Consider the following 24,181-nt stretch of genomic DNA (forward strand, 5'->3'; position numbering starts at 1 on the left):
TACCGTCACCCTTCAGCCGAGGTCCGGACCCTGCCTTGGACCTCCCCCGCTTTTGCAACTGTCAGCTTAGAGAATGAAAGCTGCTAGGACCATGAACCAATTAGGTATCACACACACAGCTTTATGAGCTTGGATCGTTGATTGGACAGGCGTAAAAAGTAACCAGGATAATAACAGAGACTGGCTCGGTAGGAACGTAAATGTATACTAACCGAGTAGGTATCTACTGATAAGTAGACTACTTAAGGTAGTTCTGATGCCAAGTGTAATCAGGATTCTCTGTCAGTATCGCCCGCAAAGCATCTCGAGGCTTCGTGGGCGCCCTCCCAAGGATTTCGCGCATGAGCGGATGTGTAGTGCGTAGCTCTCCTTTGGCAATGTCCGCCCACCACGTCGAAACCATCTCAAAGAATGCCCTCGGCTTTTGGCCCTGATCGTTTGCACTGCTCACTCGGACGTATTCTTCAGGAGAAACGATCTCAAACTTCACATCCCGGTTCGTGGTCTCGTTGATGATGTCCACAACTTCTTTGGCTGTGATGGTCTCTTCGGCTGCGAACAAAACGATCTGGTTCTCGTATCCACCTCGCAACATGATTCGCGCTGTTGCTTCGCCTAGCTCTGCCCGTCGAGTATATGCTATCTCTCCATCTGCGGGTAGTCTCACGGTTGTACTATCTGGGTACCAGTTCAAGAACACGGGGAAGGCTTCTGTATACACGCCTTCTCGGATTGACGTATAGGTAATACCGGATCTGTGAGGGTCAGACGTTAGCAATGGCAAACGGCGTCGTACAGAACGTACTCTTTGAGAAGTCTTTCCGTGGTCAAGTGAGCTTGCTGAACAGCGGCCTTGGAATCATTTGAGACTCCCCCAAACGCGAGAGATGTGTACCACACCTAGCTTTGTCAGTACACTGACCTCAACATAGAGAGTAGAATCGACGTACGTGCTTCACACCTGCCCTATTAGCGGCATCTACGAGTCTCTGATGCTGCCTATCCCGCTTCTCGTTATCAAATGTATTTGAGCTCACAAACAGCAGATTCTCCACGTCGTGTAACCCTGATTCAAGCGATTTTTGGTCATCGTAATCAACGTGGCGGAAGGCGATGCCACGGTCTTCAAAACGCGCTCTGTTGGAAGCTCTGGATGATGCTGCAGCATACTCGGATGCAGAGACATGGTTCAAGAAGTAGTTGAGCACCTGCTCTCCGAGGCCTCCTGTGGCACCGGTTATGAGATATTTCAAGGTCATTTCGGACGTGGTCTGCGGAGTCGGTGAACGGCTGAATTGGAATGAGAATCAAGGTATTGCTTGAGATGGAACAGTATGCCAGCACACTATTTATACCCGACCCAATTAAAAGCTCAAGCTGCAGAACATGAAGAAATGGTGATACAAAGACTCATCCATGCCTGCTCTGTAATACAGCCATTTATAAGCATCGGCAACATTCATCTCGCCGGAATCTGTCCGAGAGCCCCCTATACGGAGTAGCTAGGCCTAGTCGGGAAGGCGCCGTCCTTAATGCGCCTTCTGTTTCTTTCGGATAAATGATCGAGGATAATGCCTCATATTAATAATGGCTACTCATAGTAGACTGACATCGTGAGCATGGTAAAACCCAATTGGACGGTGGGATGGCGCCCATGAGGTCGAACAAGACTGTGCCCGATTTCATCGTTTCAAACGATCATACCACCGCTGTAGACAATGTCATCCAGCTGGTTCCGGCAAGCACAGAATCATAGCCGTACAACAACACTTCCTTCGAATAGGAGGCGATGGTCAAGTCATTTGAGACCCAGGCACATTACTAATCAAAAGATGCGGGGACAGAGTCATGTGACTTCATGATCTCTGACTTTTTGGGATTTGCTTCGCGGAAAAAGTCAACCACAACGCTCGCAATGGAAGAGTGTACCTGGCACTGGGAACCAGGATAGGGCTAGGGCAATGTCGTCCAGCAAATTGCGATTTGTGGACGATGACAATAGTGTGCAAACCCCGGAGCCGTCAGCCGAAAAACAACGAAGACGAAGAGCTAACCTCTACGATGCTATCGCTGGTAGGTGGTTATGAGAGAGATTTGCCGACTGCGTACTAATATGTCTAGGCCGTGTGAACTCGCACGGATTTATACCCGCAAAATCCTACGCCTCCAAGTACCGGGATACGGCATCGTCCAGTAGCCGTCCTATCCCGCCAGAAGAGGTCCTGTTCCGTCGAAAGGGCATGCCTGTTCGCTATGAGGAAACCGATAGATACTTCGCCCACGAGTCCCTGCCCTCTGACCGACCACTCCCTGGCTCTGAGCTCCTGGAGGCCATACACTCCTACACCGCGGACTTTTACGACCAAGCAGTCAAGCCCAATGGCCGGACCAACCACTATAGCATGAATGGGAGGTCTCTGATGTTCATGGGTATACTCCTGGAAGAACTGGCAAGGGAGTCACTGGGAGAGACAGGTGATCTGGCATTAGTTGAGGGAGACATTATACCGTCAGAAGACACGATGCCGTCGGAAGACGAGTCCACTTCGAGACCTAGAAAGAAGCGACGCAAACGAGCCACCAGTCTCAGCAGCATGTATGCGAGCTCCGGCGAGGATTTGGATACTGTGGTCAAAAGAAAGCGGATCAAAAGGCCTAAGTTGAGCCGCCGGGCATCTACTACGGACATCGACACGGAGGCCGAAGAGAGACGGTGAAAGCTCGGAAATCGTTCTGGACACGCTTCGGACATTCAACGACTTAATGCCGACGGACGAAGAAAATAATCTCGCTGCCAACCATGAATAGCAGCGACCAGCCAGCCTGCGGTTGGATGCTCTCGGATATTATCCGGATATCTTGACCTCACAATCCGGATGGAGTTTCGGCCCCGCCAAGGACGTTGACAGACATAAGCTATGTCAAGCGAAAGCTTGCCAAACGTGGCACTGGCTTTCCGCAATTTTGTTATGGAATTCAATTTGGGTGCAGCGACATACGACATTCCGGCTACGCTTGTCTCCGGTATTATTAGGTCCTCGACGACTTTATGGTTATCTCTCTTTGACATCAAAAAGTGATCACATCACGACCCTTTTTCCATCTGGTATCCACATTTACTTTTCCGAATCGGCATTGGTCGGGTGACCCTGGTCCCAGTGCTGGGGTCAATATGTCAAAGCCTAGACGGGTCAAAGTTTTACGGACAAATGCTAAAACACCGACTAACCCCCATGGCTGCAAGCGCTTACGCGACTTCGGCCGGGGCTGGCTGCCTTACGGAACGTTGAGAATAGTGCATATGCAGAAGGCCGACTTTGTCCGGCGTTTGACGCGCCCTTAAACTCATCTTATCCAATTCTTGTGATTGCCAGTCTCTACTATTAGATCCGACGATGTTTTTTGTACCTGGTTCAAAGACCATCGCAAAGTAACAGGGAGTAGGGCAACAAAGAATATGTACTCCGTAGCCTATACATGATTGCCAGTGAAATATGATTTCTGACTCTGGATTGTCTTGCCCAAGGACTAACCTGCTATAATAGGCACGTCCAGGTAACCATCTCAAATGAAAGCTGTAGAATTTCGATCGATTTTCCTATTTGTTTCGCAAATAGCTTGTCTTCCTGAGTTTGGCCGCCAGCAGTGCTCATGATTTTGACTGCTTTACCTTGCCAAGTCCTCGAGCTGCACTCAACACCAGCCCAACGCATCTTCAAAACCTCCAAACTCTAGGCCTCCCACATTCTCCCTCATCCCGAGTTGCTCAAACTTACCTACGATAAATGACGCTGCTAGACTTGGTCTGGCCTTCACCTATTGAAAGCCACGACCTCTAATTCGCCGTTCCTTCTCATTTCCCTAAGCGCTCTGCGCAAGTCACGGAGTACTCGACCCATAAGTGGCCGCCACAATTCGTCATTATGGTACGTGTCGTCTCACATTCCCAAATCTGCCATAGCTCCAGGGTCTAATATTATGGTCGGCTATAGCCTCCGAAACTCTCCAAGAGTGCCAAGCAAGGCTTGATTGTCTCACATCTCCGCACCTCACGGACCTGTCACACGCTCAAGGACCTCGAGAAGATCCTCCCCTCGGTAGCCTCGATCAATGGCATCCAAGTCAAAGAGTATATCCAGGAACTCACAGATGATGGCAAGATCCGTGTGGAGAAGATCGGGAGCGGCAATTGGTATTGGTGCTTTGGTGGGGATGAGAAAAAGGAACGCGAAAGGCAGTTGGCTCAACTCCGGAAGGATGTGGAGCGGGTCCGGGCGAGCTGTAAGCGAGCCAAAGCGGATTTGGCCGTGCGCAGAAGGGAGAGAGACAAAGAACTGAAGCTTAGTGGTGGTGAGGATGAGTGGAACGAGCTGATGGCGAGAAAAAAGGCGCTGAAAGAGGAAAGAAACCGCTTATTGGCTGAGTGGACGGCTATTTCTACGACTGGGGAGGGAAAAGGTATTGGGCAGATGAAAGAGGAACTCGAGGAGTCTCGCCAACAGGCGCAACAATACACGGACAATATCTACATCCTGGAAGAGTATGTCCGCAAGCTGACTGGCGGAGATCGCGAGGTGATGCAGGCAGTGCAGAGGGAATTCTACGGGGACGAGTACGTGGAGGGGGAAGGCCTGCGAGAACTGGCCTGGTCGACGTGATTAATATAAGTCGCAGCCTGCACGAGTCAAGACGAGTCTACAGTCGGCTAGTGAGTGCTGGACTTATCATCGTTGCAGCAGGTGTCGTTGTTACCTAAAAACTGAGATAATCCGCTGGGGAAGCTTCGCCATACGATAAGACTAACAGAGGAATAATGGACATGTCAAGTCTGCTGATCGCTGTCATCCTGAATCGTGATTCATAAAGCGCGCCTCGACTCAGACGGAGGCACAAGTGGAGGCGCCGAGCCCCGAACTACGCTGGACCCAAGAGAAGCTTGACTGCCACCACGCGGATTCTGTTGGCCTTTCCCCTTCTCCGCCTGCTTATCGCGAACTCTTCTCTCCCAACTCTCTTGTTTCTGCGTCCTCGAGGCTCCTCCTCACGTCTCCTATTCTCTGTCTTTCGCTTTCCTACCCCTGCTGCCTTTTTACTCTGCAGCTCTCGATCCCGACCCTCTCTCTCAAGCCGACGACACGTTCCTCCGTCTCTTTCCGACGTTTGCCTCCTCAATCCAGCCCCCCCCTCTCTGGCCGCATCACGGCCCAGTTGATCGTGTTCGCGCCGACTTACGACGGATTTCCGTCTTGTCTTATAGCAGGGGACGCTCACATCTGATATAAATTCCTCGTTATCCGGAGCCCCGCGTGAAATGATGTCGACTTGTCATCTCGACTCCTGATTCCTGCGCCTTCCCTTCGTGCCCGTGCATTCCTTCGACCCCCCTCTTTCGCTCGTCGTCGTGTGAAACCATTCCTCGAAACTCCATCGCACTGTGGGCGAGTTTGGTTTGGATTGCGCAATATAAAAACTTGAACCACGGTCTCGCGTCCGAGTACTCTGATTGTGCTCGGACTACGGCTTTGCGCCCGACGGCCAGATCGGGTTCGACCTGTCGGTGGATTGTTGGAACGGAGAATTTGACCTGCATCACCCTCCATTCCTCCTCCCTTTGCGCTCTTGTTTCTTGTCTCTAGAGCCCCCTTGCTTCGCCGCGTTCTTATCGACGTACTCGCATTGGCCTTTCGTCACTTGGCTCAATCCAACCGAGAACTGTTACCGAAATCACCTACTCCGCTCAGACGCCGACCGACGTATCTGCCTGCGCGATCGTTTCTCGACTCTATACCCCTACCGTTGACTTCCGGTGATATTGTGAGGCCCTCCGCTCTTTGATGGTTAAGGCGAGGTGCTCCTGTGTCATGTCCGCCAATTCTCTCCCCGCCCAGACCTCTACCTCGCCGCTCGGTCGGAATCGCTCCTCTCTTCTGTCCAAGTTTCGCTCGCAGCTCGGTCAGCGCAATCGCACTATAACTGACTTCTATATCGAACCCGACGACCCTTGGCGATCCTATTTTCCAGGTGATGTCATTAAGGGAACAGTGACTCTTACGGTCGTTCGTCCTGTCCGTATTACACATTTGGTTATTTCTTTGCACGGAATCGTCAAGGTATTCAAAAATAATGTCCCAGCGGGTGAGAATCCCCCGGATGTTGGGTCCCTGGGCCCTGGGCGCGGGCGCCGAAATGCTGAGTATTTGGGCAATGGCGTCGCAACATTGTTCGAAGATGAGATGGTACTTTGTGGAGAAGGTCGTCTCAAGGAAGGAGTATACAAGTTTCGATTTGAGATGTCTTTTCCTCCATACCCATTACCCAGCAGTATCAGCGTATGTTACCTTCGAGCTTTGTCTGGTTGGCGGCCATTTTTGCTAAAATCACATGCAGTTCGAAAGAGGGACCATATCCTATATGCTTACGTCCACCTTGACGAAACCCACGACCATGAATCCTACTTTATCATGTCGGAGGCGCATTAACCTCCTGGAGAGCATTGACATCGCAGGCTTTCCGGCACCCAAGCCTCGAGTTGTCACACTCGAGCCCATCTCCAAGCGCTCAAAACAAAAAGGAAAGACAAAGCCGCCAGGGTCCGATGCTCCTGAGTCTGCGTCACTGGAGCCGTCGGCAAGCGGGGGAATCGCCGTTCCAGAGCATCGACCTCCCCTCAGTCCAGCACCCAGCAATGTTAGCTCATCTAGTCGGCTAAGCAACAGCAGTCAGAGCTTTCAGATTGTGACGGATCCGGGGTCGGCTGCCAGTAGCGGTGCTCGAAACAGCGAGGGCCGCAGCATCACCCCCTCCGTTGCTGATGGAATAATCACGGCTAAGGCTGAAGTTCTGCGCGCTGGCGTGCTGCCCGGCGATACGTTACCCATCAAAATCACCATCAATCACACTAGACAAGTGCGCAGCGCGCACGGAATCATCATTACTCTCTATCGATCGGGCCGCATCGACCTCCATCCTGCCATCCCGATGGGATCCACTGCGAACGGCAAGAAGCTAGTCTACGAGGACTACTATCCGCGTTCCAGAACAGGCTTGGGCGGTCTAACCATTGGCACTGCCAGGGCCAGCAGCACTTTCCGGAAAGATTTGTCGCAGACTTTCGCGCCCTTGATCGTGGACCCTACGACCTTGACGGCCGATATCAAAACCTCAATCCGCATACCTGAGGATGCCTTCCCCACCATTACTCGGACCCCAGGCAGTATGATCAATTTTCGGTATTATGTCGAAGTAGTAGTTGATCTGCGCGGCAAGTTGACATCTCCGGAGCGGTTTCTCCCTCGATTCAATCTCGTCTCTTCCGGGCGCAACTTTTCCTCAAATGGCAAAGTAGTCCATCCCGCAGATACGAGTGGCAACGCTATCACGGCCAATTGGGGTGACAATATCCTGGATACAGACCAGATCCGTCGTGAGAAGGGGGTAGTTGCTGTGGTTTTCGAGGTAGTCATTGGGACGCAAGATACGCAGAGACGAAAAAGTGAAGTCCGGCGCACATCCTCCGCCGCGGAGGTGGCGGACACTCAGCAGCCCGTCGAAAACGCTCAGGACACTCAAGATGAAGAACTACAGCCCTCTGACACCCAGGGCAACTTGGTTGGTCCAGAGCCGGAGTACACCCCACTGGAAAATGTTGAATGGGGACCGGATCAAATGCAATGGCCAGACTACTCGGATCAGTCGCACCAGGATCAATATCCTTTCCCGCCAGCGGACATTCCAAGCCCGCAACCGGATGAGCCAACTGACGAAAAGGCACGACTGCGGCAGGCCGAGCGAATGCTCCTTCCTAGCCAGCCACCGGGCGACGACGCTGGACCCTCTTCAGCGGCAGAGGCAGCAATGCCCACCGCTCCTGTGCTGCCGGAAGATGACCACTTGAACGACTACCATCATCTCCCATCACCCGGTATAAATGGTATGAATGGGCTGTCACCAGCGTTGACGTCAGCCGAGTCTGTGCAGACGGTCATTGCAGGCAGTAGCTCTGCAGCTCTAGATGGTCCTTCGAGGCCAAGTGAAGATGATAAGCAGGAATTAGAGCGCCAGCGACTAATGATAGAAGCCAGTGCGCCAAATGACCCGGACGCTCGTCCAAACGAGCATGTGGACAATGGGCCAAGCGCACCGGTTTTTCATGATGAGGATGATGACCAGCAGCTTGTAGGAGGCGCTGCAAATGGGGATGAGCTCTTACCACGGTATCAGCGGTGATATTGTGATATGTTCTCCCATTTCGAATTGATTTGCTATGCATTGCGATTGCATTCAGCGGAGATACCACATTTATTCTATTTAGTGCATTATTTTACCACCTTGAGCAGCTGTATAAACCTTCTATGTATATCTACCAGCAAATGGATGATTTCAAATCGTCTAGTCCGGAGTAGTTGGAGATAAGCGTATTGTTCCGCAGTTAAGCCGAGAAGGAGCGCGGGTGGCTTGGCATCATCCAGGCGACACTTTTCCACTCCATCCCCTCCGCTTAGACTCAGACCAGTTCTCAACTCCCCTTTTCTGAGCTGTCGACTCGCCCTTTCTTCATCCAGACCAGCTACTTTGCAATCCACCACAATGACACTCCGCTACGGGTCCTTCGCGACCTTCCTGATAGTATGCCGTACGTTCCCCAGAAACACGACAACCCATCCTTACCCCGACCATTCGCGCAACATTACAGTCATACCCATGGCATCCACCCTCTCAAGCCCGCAGTACACTAACAATTCAAACAGCGACAAGCTTCTTCCTCGGCATAATCTTCTCACTCTTCCCCTACGACTACCCGATCCTCTGGTCCACCTCCCCCACCGGCTCAACCGCCTACGACTCTCTCGAAACGCACCTGCGCCTGCTCCACGCCTCGCCCCCCCTGATCCCGCGAATCCTCCACATCGTGATCTTCCTAGGCCTAGCCGGTCTGATCATGAAACTCTGGCGCCCCTCCGAATCAAACATGCTCTTCGACGGCGCGTCGCTCGTCCTCTACGCCTGCGGAATCACAGTGTACGTTGCGAACATCGTCAAGGGGCTCCGTCTTGCGAGTGGAGGCGTGTACGGCGCGGAATTGGCGGGCAGCGATGACGAGGCCGGGCAGATTCTTGGACGCGAGGATAGTCTCAAGGTGCTTAGTGCGAGCAATACGATTCTCGCGCTGGTTTTGGTTGGTGTTCTTGTGTTGCAGGCGGGGCAGTGGTATGCGGAGCGCAAGGATGCGCAGGAGGATGAGTCGTTTGCGGCGGTGAAGGGGGAGGGGAAGAAGGGGGGTGCGGCTGCTGCTAAGAAGAAGGCGAACTAAGCTGGGCTTGCTTTGTTTATGCGGGGCTCATTGTTATGGATGATTGTTGATAGGGTAGGGTAATTGGTAGAGTAAAGAAAAAGAGATGGATATGGTATCTACTTTGATTGTTCTATGTACATGAGACTTTCGACTCGGATAATGTTTTATTGGGGAACATGGGGTTTATGCCAAAATGCTGTCGGGGGAATCATGCGGTGCCTTATTGGCGCGGTTATATAACAAGACGAAGCAAAAAGAATGATGCTGGGACATGAGAAACGTAAAGGGTTCGTGGTCACATATGCAGGCTTTCGGGGCTGAATGAGAATGGACTCCGTGGAAGATCCGGTGATCTCGGACTCAATGCCTTCGCGAAGAGATCTTCACCGGAATCAGAGCTCGATCCCATGCTGGGCGCGATCGCGCCCATCGATGCAAAGCCGCTGTTGAAGCCCACCTTCTGTTGCGCCTGGAGCGACTCCGGGGGATAGTGGGCTACCGTCTTTACGGAATCTGAGGCGGGATTTGAGGTTGGGTTGGAGCGCGGCGCAGGTGGCTGATAGGCGTTGAATGAATTGAACGAGGAGACGGCAACGTCGGGGGATTGTGGGGAAAGCAGGTGAGATCCTGATCGGTCAGCCAAGTTATATTTATAGAATGCGCATGTGTACGAAGTACCTTCTGATGTGGACAGCTCGCGCTGGCCTGTCTGCAGCTTGAGGCCCCGCAGCTTTTCCCCGAGCTTTCCTCCGGCACTGGGCGATACAGGCGTCGCAGGTCCCATGGGGTAATTCGGATCCTGGTTCTGCACAGAATTCTTATGCGCATCCGGCCCCAGTCCGAAATTGGCCTCAATCCACTCCTTTTCCTGTAGCGCCATGTGGAAGGCAATCCCCTCCACGTTGTTCAGCGATTCCTCCCGGATCTCCTTCTCCAGCACCTGCACGCGTTTCTTCGCCCAGATAGTGTGCAATACCCCTTTCTTACCGGCAGATCGACCATCTGCACCGAGCTCCGGCGGAAAGATAGCGGGGAGTGGGTTCAATTGTATAGGGTTGGGTTTCTCGGAGGACGCGGATGCCGGTGGGTTATAGGAAAGCGTTACTGCAGGCGGTATAGTGACATGCGGAGGTAGCAGGAAATACAATCGTCGAGTGTTGTTGCTAGTCTTTTCGTCCGCTGGAAGAACTGCCTTCTTGCCCTCCCATTCCACGTTCCAGGAGCCACCCGGGGGGCAGGAAGACCGACTCCAATCGTCGTCTTCCCACTCGACCATCAAGATCTTGGTTCCATCATTTCCCTTGCCTGCCTCGAATTCGAAGCGGGCGAGGGCCGTGATCGACAGACTGCCACGGCCCCCGCGCGGGGTCTCAAGGGAAGCAAAGTCGCTATCCGGGGTAAACGGAGTCGGTAGGGAGTGAGCCATGGCGAGATTTAAGTGAAGGATGAGGAGAAGGAAGAGGAAAAGAAAAGGAAACGGGACTTTTCTAGAATAGGAAACAAGCCAGGGGGAACAGTGCACTCAGATCAAGCCAACAGAGCTGGAGGCTGCATCTGAAGGAGTTGGCAATGTTGGACTGGAGGGCAAGGCTGGAGGCCAGGGAGGGGAGGAAATCACGGGACGAGGCGGGAGAGCTTCTGCTTCGACTTGGACATTCGACGACCATCCGACCCTGATTCTGACTGATGTTGTTATTTATGGATACCGCGACAATCATTTGAGGGGTCCGTGGGTTCTAATTATAGAATCCTCTTGGCGCTCTTTTCTCTCCCAACACCCCGAGTACAAAGGTGTTACTATCCCCAGCCCAGCCCAGTCTCTTCGCAATTCACCCTCGCGAATCATTGCCGCCGCGGCACATTAGCTGAGATGAAGTGCTGCCCGGAATAAACTGCTTGAACCCAAATCCCGATGATGCTGAAAGTATCAGGCTTCGACAACTGGGTGGCGGTGAACCGACAAAGACAGCTTTGCCGGAATGTCTTACCAGTCTGATTCAACCTTGCCGGCCTTTGGGTGCTGGATAGCCTATGGATCGCAACATGATTCGAGGACTACACTGCCCTCGGCCTTGAGGCTCTTTCGGTGTCGCTGTGCCGCTATTCCCGGTCTTGACCAACACATCAGCAGCAGAATCGATCATTCGAGACCCCCGGATACAACCGCATGGCGCAAATGCTGAAAGAAACAGTGCTGACTGATCTTGGATATGATTGGAGCCTCTTCGTACTTGTCCTACACAATTGCCACCGGTGGAATGTCGGCAGACAAGCGCTGCTGCCTGTCACTCAACCAAACCTGCGCCAGGCCAGCCTTACATGTGCTCGGTCATCGGAATTGGAGAACTCCGAGCTTCAAGGCGTTGGGATAGCAGTCATTGTTCAAAGGTGGGAGCATAACTTGTTTCCCGGCTTGGCCAACGGCCGACCTTTCAAGCGCTTGATGTATCCCTACATCCTTGAGAAGATGGTTCAGCGAATGATAACAAATCAATGCAAGCTGATGCATCTGCTTCCAACCGAACTTCACTTGACATCCTCTCCCTCGACCAGGCTGTACAAACTGGATAGCTGCGAGCCATCAGATATATGACAAGTCTAGAAACACCTATTGGCTAATGATCATGCCTGTGCTGTCAACCGCTGGCCACTCATTATTCAGTTTTGCTCCCTCAACGTGACACGGACGCAGCTTTCCTGACCGTACAAGATCTCTGGTTGGCTGAGTGACGTCCTGCGTCTCGCGAAGCGCCCACCGACAATGGCTTTCCAAAGCACTTCCTTCGATATACTCAAGCTAACTCATGAAGATCACCAATTCTGCTGTCCTGGCTACAACCATGTTCTCCGGCTTGACTTGACCACGTCATGAATGATCCGTTCCCCTCTTGGAGACGCTCCATGACAGATCTCGTTACGGAGAGCACTGCTCAACCACCCATGCACGTCACTCTCTAGACTGAGGCTAGACGTGATCTGCTGACTGTGCGCAAAGTATACCCCTCACTTTTACAGTGCAAACGTACGAGATGCGTATCACCATCTAGGACCCCGGGTAGCGCTGTCTATCTATTGCGCTACTCAGCGAGAAATCAGGATGTCAGCTGGAGTAGATCTGTATTACAGTTCAGATTCTGCACAAATCTGGCAATACCCCGTCCTGCAGGATTTCCTGGATAGATCGCCGGAAGAGAACTTTCTGGCTGGTGGAAGAGGTTGGAGACGACCTTGCAGAGCTCAACTGGAGTGTGCGATCACAGCGTCAAGAGAGCAGTGAGGGTGTGATGAGGTGCATCTGCATAACCTTTCTGAATCCTTCACACTCTACCAAAGTCTCAGCTCGGCGGCTATTTTCTTCACAAGATCATTACCCAACATCATGGCCCGCAACAAGATCTATTACTCTTGCGATCCAGCCAACACACGCCAAAAGAATTGGTCTTTAAAAAACCCAGGCAATCATAGCATCCAGAAATCCTATCAATACCCACTGCCAGCTGGTGGTAGTACGTAACTATGCAAGTTGACTCGAGTCTCGACTCTGAACAAACGGCTGGAGCCTGGGGCATAGTATCCTCAGTTTAGCGCCCACCTTCCCAAAGGACGTCAAACCCCACGCTTCCTGCACGCCTGCATCCAATCGAAGCATTAACAAGACATAAGGAGGGGGAGACAGCATGAATCCATCAAGACAACAGCGGCCGCTTAATCCAAAAATGGAATAGCGCCGGCGCTTAACTGCAGGTGCCACGATGCCCATTGTCCTGGATACACTCTCATTGGTCCGTCCCTTGACCAGGGTGCTGTTGATGGAGGGGATCATTCTCTTCTCAGTCTCACTTTGCCTGTGATGTAGGGATGGCTGAAGAATGCCGAAAGCTGGTGGGTGGCATTATGCAAAACTCGAGCTCCCCAGAGCCCCCGTCAGGTATATACGTCGGTAAGCACAATACAGTCCCTGAAATGAAGCACTTACCACCAGATCCCAACCAAGTGGATAAGATATGTAGACGGGGTTATTTTTGGCTGAGCCTGAAACAACCCTACGCACCTACGCACCCCTATCACATCGCCGTCTCCGTCCCAGACCACTCTGAAGCAATCACAGCTCTGCGCTGAAACTGTTTTAAAATAGAAGGTTGCAGCGTTTCAGACCTCGGTCCATCTATCTGACGTTCGCGTAAGGATCTGAAGAACAGGGGTCGTTGAACTGGCAGAAGCGTTCATCTCCGATGGAAACCCGTCATGACAATCAATCGGTAATGATGCTCGCTCGTCGATACTCGATACCGGTACATCATCCACGCGCCTTGTCGCCCAATCAGGATCTCCAGGCATTAAGTTCCACCTGCGATGGATGGACTATCGTAGAGTGCAGGAATAGTTGCTTCTGGGCCGTGGTAAGAGGGAATGGTCAGCGAGAGGAACTGGAAGTCAAGCGAGGGGTCAGGCACGGAGACAGACTTGTCTGCCTTACTTGTAGATTAAAGTTGGATGTTGTTCCAGCACACAGCAAGGTTTGGAGAAGCAGAGGATCCTAAAGTTTGATTATTGGGGTCCCGCTTGGTATTACGGCTCCCCGTATTTTACGCGACTATGAGACGCTCCTCCTAACTATAACGGAGGATTCACTCTGCGCGGCCAAGTTAAAGAGGATCATGGCTGTTTAAGTCAAGATACATCAGGAACTGGCATTATCATAAACTACGTCAAGTCCAAGCCCAATCCCTGTACATACGGTTTCCCGCCCACAAACCGCCTATGTATTCTGATCTCCAGCCCACCCCCAGGCTTCCCTTCCAGGCAGCAACAAACAAAAGCATGAGATCAATGGCCTGACTCAACTGATCCAAACCCCCGGAATCTTGAACCGGAGAGCCTCGGACCATGACACTACACTATAGATAGCGTCCAGGAAAATTCCCCAAACCGGCTCAAAAGGCCAATAGCAAAGTATACCGGAATGCCGTGAAAGCCGGTTCTTTGTTAATCGCAGGATCAAATATCAGGAGATCGGCAATTAGTTTGATGACATGCTCAACGTGTGAAAGCACTGATTAAAACTTGGAAGGGAGTCTGCAACTGATTGCTTTCTTGCCCCTGCGTCAGTGTTTCCGTCAGCATCAGCATCTGCGTCAGCTTTGAGCCTCTGATGTGAGCTCAGCTCACATCTAAGGTGGCGGGACCATGGTACGTAAGTGAGACTTGAGAAGTAGACTTACGTACTTGGGTTGAACCGGGGATTCCGATAGGGTTGCTGCCTTTATTAATTGATGTGGGGGTTGACCGTGTGTTTCTAAGTCTGACATGTGCGGCCTGAGTCTTTGGTTCAGGGCTGAATTGACTTGTTTGCTGGACCGTTTATGGTGGTCAAGTTACTGCATTGATGAACCTCTACGTGGTAAGGTAGTACCTAGTATCTCTTTGGGACCAAAGGGTCCTAAAGTTATCCTTCAGCGCAACAGAGCCAGTTATGATGGGGGATGTACCAACAGTAGACTACATGACAAGTAGATAGCCGTGCAAAAAACGTATTTTAAGGCGCCTCGGCGCCCAAGGTCGGTTCTAGATTATTGTTTATGAGATAAATATTGACAAAAGAAAGATGGAAAGACCGAGTAGTGCCCGCGCTGAATACCAGCATTCCGAAACTCCGCACACCAAACCGATAGGGCGCCTAAATAAAACCGAGAAAACCAACCAGTAAAGTAAGAAAAAATTATTTGGACCCCTTATTGTCATGGCTGTGCTTCCTTCGCTTTCCCTTTGGAGGCGCATCCAGTTCCGTTGTCTTGTAGGTGATAGTGTGCGTGATGACATGTCGCACACTCATCTTGTGGTTGGAGCTTCGAGGATTCGCGCTCCGAGGGGCATCGAGGTAGCGTAGTCTCCAGTCTATAGGAGAGTAAGGAGTGCGAGCAAGAGTGGCGCTCCTAGGTCCTGCGCTGCGAGGTCCAGCACTTCGAAGTGGCTCTGCCGAAGTTGGCGAGTACCTAAGCGCCGGCGGGATGCGCAGCCGGCGCAGGTTGCTCAACTCTCGCCGAGGATGAGGGGGGGCAAGAGGGGTCAACGGAGGCAGTGATGTTGTGGCTGATCGCGCCGACTCGTTGAAGTTGAAGCTGCCACTGACTGCGCTCGAAGGCTGTGATCGTGCAGAGTGGGCGTTGTGACGGTCGAACTTGAACTTGGTAAAGTCGATGCCTTCAGCACTCGTCGGGCTGGAGAAGATGGGCGTGAACGCTTTTAAAAACTCGGTGTAGGCGGCAGGAGGGGTGATAGGAGTTGAAGAGCTGTCCTCATTCTTTCCTGAGCCAGCGCTCGAGTCCGAATGAAGTTCGGAGGGGAAGGTGATGTTGCTGGGTGTCTTGAGGGGAGGGAGGACCGGTTTGATAGAAGGCATCTTGGATGTTGATCGAATAGAAGAGAGATAATGTAACGAAGGTGGGCTGTCCAGGAATACTTGAAGCTGACGATGCGCCGAGTTGAGTTGACGTATATGGTGGGCGTGGAAGTATGCGAACGAGAGTATAGAGATGTAGACCACACAACGAGAGCGAAGGGTCAGGAGGGGAGGACAGGTTGAGGAAGAGGAAGCAGAGATGCAAGGACGAGTATGAGTAGACGGTCTCTCCGTTGAGCCTCTCACTGATCGGAGGAAAGAGAGGGGAGGGAGGGCGCGAAGGAGGAGGCCGATTGATTTATTTATCTGGAGATGGTGGTGACTTCACTGTTGGTATTGATACCGTCACGCCGTTCAATACAGTACAATGACCGATCCTGTGTAACAGCTTCCATCAGTGTCACGCCCTAGACCCAATATGGCTAGCGCCATCACCCTTAGCTCGAGAGTGCGCGGCTGCAGTCAAGTCGAGTCTCTTGGAGTCTCTGGCCTCTCTCCAGGTCGACGCTCTACCCGCTCATTGCTCGTGACGACCTGGACTGAACTCACTGGATGCAAGAGGCTGAGCTTCCTGTCAGGAGGCCTGCTGAAGTGGTGCCAATTGAGGGGTTAGGCTGGTTTGTAGGTGTGTCTTGCCGCTTCACCAATCACAACCAAGCTCAAACTCATCAACAGAGGACAGTGTTGAGGCGAAGAGAAACTGAATCACTCCTGGAGATCGGGGTACCAACGAGGGGCTCGAATGGTCTTATATCTCTAACACCTCCCAAGGGTCTGATACCGCTTGTCTATCCCCAAGTTTCCCGACTACCCAAGTCCAACAAGCTTAAGCTGGATCCTCCGCTTGTCGCGCGCTTTGGGGCCAAACACTCAATCATAAGCCAAATCCCCTTTTCTTGCTTTCGCCTCCACTATCACACAAGGAAGACAGCTGTTTTTCCCGTCCTATGAGCCACTCAGAATCCAGACATTCTCTGACCCTCATGGTACGCGGGCTGTTGCCGCGCATGGCTTCCTTAACGAGCTTAATGGCCTAACCCTGATACCGAAAGCCGACCTCCCCAAGATCCTCCATTGGCACTAGATCGGCGAGCTAACCTCCTGGCAATGCCGTTGGCTCCTCCGTTTCCATGCTTTTTCTAGCCCGGCGGTTGGCGCTGGTCAAGGCGGATTCACGCTCCTTGGTTCGCCCCTTAAAGGATGGCGCTCCCCGTCCTGTAAATTGGCCGGGCGGCTACGCTCATCCTCAGCGCTTACAACTCGCCATCAAACAACAGCCCACGAATGAACATTTAGGACAATTGCTGAAACAAGGAGTCGCTCGTACGGTTGCCATGCAACAACCCTTCTTGCAGGGCAATGCATTTCTGCAACGTTAGCTCTCTGCTCTTCTCGCCTATCATACGGTTGCTTTACCTACTGCCCCAGACAGCTCGCTTCTCAGCTACTCCAGCCGCCTACATAGTACTACCTTCTCGAGGCATGTTTGTCTCGCTCATTCGTGCATCATCACTGTTAATTCGTCATGGCGTTGTCTTCGCGCCTGTCTCAATCTGCGTTCTGCACTGAGCCGACACATGGTTGTATATTAAACGCCCACGAGCCCCGTCTCCCAATTCAGCTTATCCTTGGGTCCAGCATTTGGGACCACTCAACCCGCACCCTAGCCCAACAAGCACGGACAACATCGAATCCTTTGTTGGTATGGCTTGTAGGGTGCGACCCAAAACCCGGTGTTGAACAATCAGTCTCAACTCGTACACTTGAGATTCTACTTTCTGTTGGAGAAGACCCCATCTCGCCTCTGTGTCTCTAAACTATGGTCTGGCTAACAAGTTATATTAGCAATCGCCTGCACCAGTGGTTTGAGCCAATGCACGAACTTGATAGTCCCTAGGGTGCCTTTCGAATATGGTCCGTAGGAGACGGAAAGTTTTAGTTTGTTGGTTACGTCGTCTGATATACCGTGGTATTGCTGCAACCAACACTACTCTTGAGGCCCAGGTCTCTCGCGCGGTCCGATCGCCAACCCAAAGATTAGGAGCTTTTGGACCTGTCGACGCGACGTTCTCGCCGCACCGAACGACAGAGCGTTTTCCCGGAGGCTGCATCAATATCTTGAGCGGAGCCAACACTACTCCTTACATATGGGTCATGGCGCCTCCTCCGCATGCGAACGAGAATACGTGGCTGCATAGGTTGTCGCAGCCCGCCCCCCTTCGCTCGGTTAGTCCTCTTCGAGCGGGTAGTCAGTATCCCTGTATTACCCGAGGAGATGCGGCAAGGAACGAGCATCTGAAGATTCAAGTCTAGGCAGAAACACAACTCTTACAGAACGTCGAGTCTGATCGCAATGCCATTGAGTACGCAGTCGCATTCTGCTCTCGCAGTTCAACTTTACCCCGCGACCCTTTGCTGCTATCACCACTGACAAGATCGCACGTCTTACTAACTTTTGTGCCTTTCTCTCTCACCTTATGATCAGTTGTTACCTGCAACCGGCCGCCCCTTCCTCATTTAGGTGTATTCCTTACACGGAAGGAGCTCCTGATCGTACCTTCTCTATCGCACCATACTCACTTTCAGTCTAGGCAGGCGCGATTCAGCACCGAACTGGGTGTATGGGTACATTCAGATTTTTCAATTCGGAAAGGGAGTACATCTGAGGACTGGAATGAGGACCTGAACTGGGAGTGGTACTGATCACGCTCTCAGGTTTCGCCCCGGTTTACGCCAATGTAAGTTGCTGGCAGATAATTTGTAGCCGTCAACCGGGAGTCTCTCTGAATCTTGCACAGTAGTTTGTGGCTTGCTGCATACGCACGTAGCATACCAGTACTAGCTGAACGCTGTATTTCGTAACAGATAGACACGCAGTTACTGTAAGTAAGTCCTCTCGAACGCGGCCGTGTGGCCGTATAAAGGGGCAACGAGCGTTGGAGAAAAGAGGTAGAGCAGAGCTGTACGTTGCGGCGCTGTGCTAGAGGCTCATGGGCTTGGTCGGCGGTTGGCAATGCATGACTACTGTATGTACTATCGACGCGGGTGAACATGAGACTCGACGACCCATGGCAGATCCGAAGCGACAGCCAACCATACATTGGATTCAACCAGACTACGTGCCCATTGTCAGAGCCGTTGGGCATTTGTGCAGGAGCGGTGGAGGCCGAGGCGCGTCAATGCGCTTGCGCGAGTCAGAAATATCGGTGAATCGCCTACGAGTCTACGTAGAGGAGGGAAAGCACGATAGCGCATTGGCTGGAAGAGATAGGTTGAAAGATGGACAGACCGTGCCACTGAAGGCTCATCGACTCTAGCCGGAACACTCCATTCGCCGTTCAGATACACTAGATACAGACTTGAGAACATAACACGCCATCTAGCGAGTGTGGGAGGATAGATAGATAATGAACCAGCCAATCCAAATAACACCAGCTCCTGACGAAAAAAAACCATTCCAAAGAAATCCAGCTGACTAGGTCATAGTCCAGTCACGGCAGAAGGAGTTCATGAAAACATGAGTCCGCAACCCCGTGAAAAGGAAAAAAAAAAAAAGAAAAAGAAAAAGCACCAATAACACCTCATGAGTTTCCCTCGTTATCCAGCCATTGGTGAATAGAAGATCGAACGTGTCCCAGTAGTTGATCCCCAAGGGGGGAGTCGCCTCGGCATAAGGGCAAGGCTTCGAGGCAGTTCCCTGACCTGCAGTGAAATATCAACGAATTTCAAAACGCAATGGGTATATAACGAATGATAGATTATTTGAAACAAGTTCGAACCCGAAAAAGATTTCACTAAATAGGCGCAGGTACAAGCCAGCTTGTATGAGGACCCATCGAGGGACCCCCCGACGCGATGAGATACAATCTCATTGAGAAGCGAAGCAAACGTATCTTGATACGATCAAAATCAAAGAAGAAGGTAGTTCCAGCCATTCTGCTGCATAATATCCCGCCAATGGGGCTTCTTGGCCTCTTTCGTCGTCCAGCTGATCTCGCTCTCCTTGGGGGAACTGGGAGGCTCGTCTTTGACAGGGCTGGCAGTTTCTGAAGATGATGAGGCGCTGTCTTCTAGACTGCTGTATTGTGCAGCAACTTCGTCGGTAACGCGCCATACTTCTTGTAAGACCCGGTACATACGACCGAAGCTTCCGAGGTCAGCATGTTCAGCGAGTGCTGCTGCGCGTTCCATCAGGACGGTGCGGAATTGGCAGCCAGTCGTGGAGTATACACCGGCAATAAATAGTGGCCATACGAGCGATCGATCGAATCCATCTGGACCCGAAGGGATGTATTGCAGAGTGTTCGCGAGAGCCTGAACCAAATTGATATTGCTGGGCTGAGTCGCTTCGAACCCAGGCACAAGGCTGCAAAGGTAAATTCGAGCAGCAATGCGGAAGACGGCAGTCATATTCTTAGTAAGAATCTCGGGGCGGAGTAATCCTGTGGTTATTGAGAATGGGCTCTCCATGATTTGGTCGGCGGGTTCAGTGAATTCTAGCTGTTGCCCAAGAGCCGAAACGTGAGAGCAAACTTGCATCTCATCAACCCTGCCATCAGCCTTCAGAGCATCTAGACATGCGATCTCTGAGATGAGGTACATAACACGGTCCTCACACCCCATGAGCTCTCGCAGACCCAGAGACACGCCACCCAGGTGTTTCGATCGGTATGTGTGGGCGAATTCCGGCGTCCTTCGGTACATCGTGGAGCCGAGGATATCGATCCAAGCCGTCAAGGTCATGCTGAAAGGAGGCAAAACGTACGGGTTCGGAACATCTGCAGTGAGGCCGAGCCGTTGCACTAGATTCGCGGCTGCCTGGAAGTGATCTAACCATGGGATGTCCGGAAGATAGTCGTCTGCGGGTCCCACTGAGGAGTGAAAAAAGATCATGGCGAGGGTAGCATCGAGAATTTCCTGATGTTCGGTGTCATCCCCTAGAGCTTGACATAATTGAGAAATGGCCTCAAATCGATTACGCATGATGTCATGATCGATCTGTTCCCCCGTGATTCCTTCGGTTGTCTTTAAGTGGATAGCGGCGACACTGAGGCAGCAGTGAAGGTAGCACTTATTGGTCTCCAAAGTTTGGAGGACGGCCTGTGCGCGCAGGTGTCCCCGTTGATGGGCCTCGAGAACGGGAAAGCTCACTCTCAGGACGTTGTGAATAAAGTGTTCGAGAAGCGGTCGGTCGTGGTCGCTGACGGGTATGTTCTGCAGCATATCATATGTTTCTGGGAATGCCGTCTGATCGCAAAGTGCAGGGTCGATCCCGGGAAGAGCTGGAGTCCGGAAGTACTCGTCATGGAACCACTCGTCGCTTGGGAAAGTAGGAAGGGGCGCATTCAGTTGAGGCGGCGCGAAGCTACTGAAGGTCGAAGATATTGAATCATGGCGCAGTTGAACATCATTGACAAATGTTTGGCGTTCCGTCTTGACGTCCACCTCATAGGGATATTGTTGTGCGTAGATAGTTTGGCTCATGGCGGGCGTTGGAAACTGGGAGGCGAACATGTCGTAGGAGGGTTCCGGGAATGGGCGACCATACTCGAACTCCGGAGACGTTGGTGAGTTGGCTGCCATACTTCGTGCGTGGGCGGCAGGATCTATCACGGGGTGGTTAGATAGAGAGGGGAGTATGGCAGGAGTTTGCCTACCTATGGCTAATGATCCATTGCGCTCGTTCATCTTTGTTTGCTTGATCTTATTCTTGATTCTTTCCTTTTGCATCTTCCTTTGCTCCGCATTCCCCCACCAAATGGGGCGTTTATATTCGCATTTCACGCAGAGGTTGCTGCAGGCTCCGCAAGAGGGGTGTTTCTCATCGCACTTCTTCCGCCGAAGACGACATGTGAAGCAGCCTGTTGGGGAATCAACCTGTTAGATGCTCCTCCTTGATATGCTTGGCAATGAATGTCTTACCGGATCGTGATCGCTTGTGGGACTTGGTACTTCCATCTGGCTTTGGTGTACTCTCACTTCCCGAAGAGGCTTGAGACTCGGTGGCTCGCTTTGCAGCGGCGCTAGTCTTCTTTCTTGGTGCTGCGGGCATCTTGTTTGATTATGGCTGATCTTCAAACTGTAACTGCACAACGAGCTCGGGAGTAAAGCAACGCGACGGATCGTGGTCGGCGGCGAGGTTTACTGAAGACAATAGTAGACAGTAATATTAGGGTGCAAAGCTGGACCAGCAGCCTTGGCTATCTATTAAGTAGAATAAGAGAGCGTAAGGCGCGGTTGCCGGATATCGAGGCGACTGGGGACGACGCTGGGAAGCAAAAGAGGCATGATCGCGGGATCGAGGTAGCTTTAAAGCTCGAGGGCGAATGCATGGTGTTTCTATTTTGGAATCGCAGATAGCCGAAGGGAAAAATGGGTGGTGGGAAAGGATTGGAGATCGACCGCTGGCTCCAAGCTAGTGTTGAGCAGGGGGACATGCATGCACACTAGAGAACCGGTGAGTTTAGTTTAGTTTGTTAGTTCCAACATTGCAGGCTAATTTTGGATAATTTTGGCCATGGGCGCCTATGCACCCTAGGGTCTTGATGCTGGCTTATTGGACGTCATCTCCAGGTTAAGATGGCGGCTGGGGGGGTGATTGGTCGTGGATGTATCGCAAATATCGTGAGCCCGAGCTATCCGACGACCGGTGCGACGGCGGATCCTTCGACCTTGCTCGACCAACAGTGATTGCTTGCTTTTTCGGGCAGCAAGATAGCTCCAAGTTGTCCCCACTGTCCCTCCGCAAGGGTCGTCTCCCGGCTGTCAACAATTCCCCGAGCCTTGAATGTACAGGCCGGGGAGGAACGACTCTAAGCAATAGACCTGGTCGGTGCTCTCGCCTCGACGAGATAACGCGGGAAAGTTCAGCTCACGGACATCGTGACAATTTTCCCGTCTCTAGCCTCGATAACGCAGGAGCCAATGGCAGGAACCAGATGGCTAAGACGAGATTAGTCTCATTTGGAGGCAGAAGCGATGATCAAATTCAACCAGAAGCGGGAAATGTGATGCCCTCGTGCACGGCTGATGGGGCCAGATGGATGAGGAGAAGGAACGTACGACCTGCCAGGGATCACGCCGGGATCAGGGTTTGTCGAGTCATTGCACATCTCGAGTGTGCTAGGATCGCAAGCGGGGAGCCAATGGATGGTGGACGATGTGTGAAGTTGCTGTCGAGGTTGCAGAAGCTTTGCGGGGATGTCATCGAATAGCAGCGGGAAAGAGTGTGATGAAGTGCAGTTGGAGGAGCACTAGTTTAGCGTCCTTAGCCAAGATTCCTTCCCGCCACCGTCATTGGGCATTGCCCAGATTAGCAGTCTTAATTAGCAGCATTTACCGCCGCGATGAGATATCTTAGCCATCATCGATGTACAGAAGCTACTATTATTAACTTGTATTCTGGGTGCAGTTCATTCCCAATTAGCACTGATTAACTCCATACTCGGGTGACTCTGAATATTCAGCCTGCACCCTCGATTTCATGTCACACTGTCACATTGTCGGTCTCTCTGGGCACGCATGCAATCAAACTTGCCTTGAAATTCTTGATAATCATCGCTAACCATGTCTATTATCAGCAGTGAGTAAAGATCCCCCGAAATGGCGCAATTAGAAGGATTTCAGTTGTCGGTTCGAGGCAACCAGTCCGAGCTCTTATCTATGGCGGTTAGCCCTAAGGCTGGGAACTGAGTCAGTAGTATCAGGCATAAGCTCTTTGTGCCACCCAAGTTGTACAACGTCTGACAACTTGAAGCAAATCCCGCCGTCAGCATGTTTGCTTTTGACAGCTGGCAGTCAATGCTATCAAGGATGACAGAGTGCCTGCCGTGGAGGAGTAACTTCATTCCCAACAGATGGTGCGGGGTAACGAGATAACCTCACTAAGTTACGAGCCTGTACCCAAGTCGAAGGATCATGGCATAGCCACAGAAGATGAGCAATCTTATACCCCAAGATTCTAAAAGTGCACGATTCATGCTTCAAAATGGCCATCTTATATCCAATCCATTCAAATAGAAGGTAAGCGCCGAACAGAAGACTACTGGTCTTGGAGGCACGATGCAGGAACGGCGTCCCCAACCTCAAGACTCATGCATAATTCAAGCAGTGTACGCTGTGCCTCAATGATTCTTTTCTAGAGCCATTGGAATTGCAACACTGGTTCTATTTTAACTCTAGTCTCGTAATGATCGGAAGCCTTGGAGCATGGACCAACTTGTCTTGCCGCCCGGCTTCACATATAATATCCGGATCTGCTTCTATAAATATTTGGCGCCTGTGTTGCCAATCATTAGCCGCCGTCTTCGCAGGTCCTGATCAAGATCCAGCAGTTACGAGAGCCTCATAATCATATTCTTGACATGCTACGGAGTATGATGATCATATTGAAGCTTTTTTTACCCATTATGATATTGGCTCGAGGGACCTAGTATGTGTCAGCGCATTATACCGCTGGGCCATAAAAACCAATTGGCTATTAAGCCTGT

The 24,181-nt window shown here is 51.8% G+C and overlaps 8 protein-coding genes across 8 annotated transcripts; 4 read left to right on the plus strand and 4 right to left on the minus strand.

Annotated features, from left to right (window-relative positions):
* Positions 1–238: 238 nt before the first annotated feature.
* On the minus strand, positions 239–1,259 carry BDW74DRAFT_165611 (putative NmrA-like family protein; the record flags this gene model as incomplete). Its single annotated transcript, XM_073726446.1, has 3 exons — positions 239–755; positions 806–900; positions 951–1,259. 3 exons carry the CDS (start codon positions 1,257–1,259, stop codon positions 239–241), a joined length of 921 nt encoding a protein of 306 aa, XP_073587624.1.
* Positions 1,260–4,391: 3,132 nt separating this feature from the next.
* BDW74DRAFT_145512 (putative GAJ protein) lies at positions 4,392–4,686 on the plus strand. Its single transcript, XM_073723205.1, has one exon. It carries the CDS (start codon positions 4,470–4,472, stop codon positions 4,656–4,658), a length of 189 nt encoding a protein of 62 aa, XP_073587625.1. The 5' UTR covers positions 4,392–4,469; the 3' UTR covers positions 4,659–4,686.
* A 1,026-nt stretch (positions 4,687–5,712) lies between these two features.
* Positions 5,713–8,346, plus strand: rim8 (pH response protein PalF). Its single transcript, XM_073733604.1, has 2 exons — positions 5,713–6,329; positions 6,388–8,346. Exons 1-2 carry the CDS (start codon positions 5,835–5,837, stop codon positions 8,224–8,226), a joined length of 2,334 nt encoding a protein of 777 aa, XP_073587626.1. The 5' UTR covers positions 5,713–5,834; the 3' UTR covers positions 8,227–8,346.
* Positions 8,347–8,586: 240 nt separating this feature from the next.
* On the plus strand, positions 8,587–9,310 carry BDW74DRAFT_174131 (putative secretory component protein shr3; the record flags this gene model as incomplete). Its single annotated transcript, XM_073727961.1, has 2 exons — positions 8,587–8,632; positions 8,748–9,310. The coding sequence occupies 2 exons, from the start codon at positions 8,587–8,589 to the stop codon at positions 9,308–9,310; spliced, it is 609 nt and encodes a 202-aa protein (XP_073587627.1).
* Positions 9,311–9,449: 139 nt separating this feature from the next.
* On the minus strand, positions 9,450–11,089 carry BDW74DRAFT_74465 (uncharacterized protein). Its single transcript, XM_073733605.1, has one exon. It carries the CDS (start codon positions 10,716–10,718, stop codon positions 9,588–9,590), a length of 1,131 nt encoding a protein of 376 aa, XP_073587628.1. The 5' UTR covers positions 10,719–11,089; the 3' UTR covers positions 9,450–9,587.
* A 3,820-nt stretch (positions 11,090–14,909) lies between these two features.
* On the minus strand, positions 14,910–16,232 carry BDW74DRAFT_74484 (uncharacterized protein). Its single transcript, XM_073733606.1, has one exon. It carries the CDS (start codon positions 15,690–15,692, stop codon positions 15,012–15,014), a length of 681 nt encoding a protein of 226 aa, XP_073587629.1. The 5' UTR covers positions 15,693–16,232; the 3' UTR covers positions 14,910–15,011.
* Positions 16,233–17,305: 1,073 nt separating this feature from the next.
* On the plus strand, positions 17,306–18,288 carry BDW74DRAFT_74690 (uncharacterized protein). The gene is made up of 3 exons (XM_073733607.1): positions 17,306–17,472; positions 17,538–17,918; positions 18,006–18,288. Exons 2-3 carry the CDS (start codon positions 17,604–17,606, stop codon positions 18,171–18,173), a joined length of 483 nt encoding a protein of 160 aa, XP_073587630.1. The 5' UTR covers positions 17,306–17,472; positions 17,538–17,603; the 3' UTR covers positions 18,174–18,288.
* Positions 18,289–19,245: 957 nt separating this feature from the next.
* BDW74DRAFT_145536 (Zn(II)2Cys6 transcription factor) lies at positions 19,246–21,987 on the minus strand. Its single transcript, XM_073723206.1, has 2 exons — positions 21,615–21,987; positions 19,246–21,553 (listed from the first exon to the last, which is right to left on the minus strand). Exons 1-2 carry the CDS (start codon positions 21,742–21,744, stop codon positions 19,602–19,604), a joined length of 2,082 nt encoding a protein of 693 aa, XP_073587631.1. The 5' UTR covers positions 21,745–21,987; the 3' UTR covers positions 19,246–19,601.
* Between the last annotated feature and the right edge of the window lie 2,194 nt (positions 21,988–24,181).

The sequence above is a fragment of the Aspergillus multicolor genome (assembly GCF_047715735.1).
Source record: "Aspergillus multicolor strain CBS 133.54 unplaced genomic scaffold BDW74scaffold_3, whole genome shotgun sequence".
NCBI lineage: Eukaryota > Fungi > Ascomycota > Eurotiomycetes > Eurotiales > Aspergillaceae > Aspergillus > Aspergillus multicolor.

What these genes read in the sequence shown, in the direction of transcription:
- BDW74DRAFT_145512 (XM_073723205.1), top strand. Translation starts at nt 4,470, where the DNA reads ATGAAAGAGGAACTCGAGGAGTCTCGCCAACAGGCGCAACAATACACG.
- BDW74DRAFT_74465 (XM_073733605.1), bottom strand. Translation starts at nt 10,718, where the DNA reads ATGGCTCACTCCCTACCGACTCCGTTTACCCCGGATAGCGACTTTGCT.
- BDW74DRAFT_74484 (XM_073733606.1), bottom strand. Translation starts at nt 15,692, where the DNA reads ATGCCTTCTATCAAACCGGTCCTCCCTCCCCTCAAGACACCCAGCAAC.
- BDW74DRAFT_74690 (XM_073733607.1), top strand. Translation starts at nt 17,604, where the DNA reads ATGGTCCGTAGGAGACGGAAAGTTTTAGTTTGTTGGTTACGTCGTCTG. An exon ending in AGCCCGCCCCCCTTCGCTCG is followed by an intron (nt 17,919 to 18,005) that starts GTTAGTCCTCTT and finishes ATTCAAGTCTAG; the next exon opens with GCAGAAACACAACTCTTACA.
- rim8 (XM_073733604.1), top strand. Translation starts at nt 5,835, where the DNA reads ATGGTTAAGGCGAGGTGCTCCTGTGTCATGTCCGCCAATTCTCTCCCC. An exon ending in CATTACCCAGCAGTATCAGC is followed by an intron (nt 6,330 to 6,387) that starts GTATGTTACCTT and finishes AATCACATGCAG; the next exon opens with TTCGAAAGAGGGACCATATC.
- BDW74DRAFT_145536 (XM_073723206.1), bottom strand. Translation starts at nt 21,744, where the DNA reads ATGCCCGCAGCACCAAGAAAGAAGACTAGCGCCGCTGCAAAGCGAGCC. An exon ending in CCACAAGCGATCACGATCCG is followed by an intron (nt 21,554 to 21,614) that starts GTAAGACATTCA and finishes ATTCCCCAACAG; the next exon opens with GCTGCTTCACATGTCGTCTT.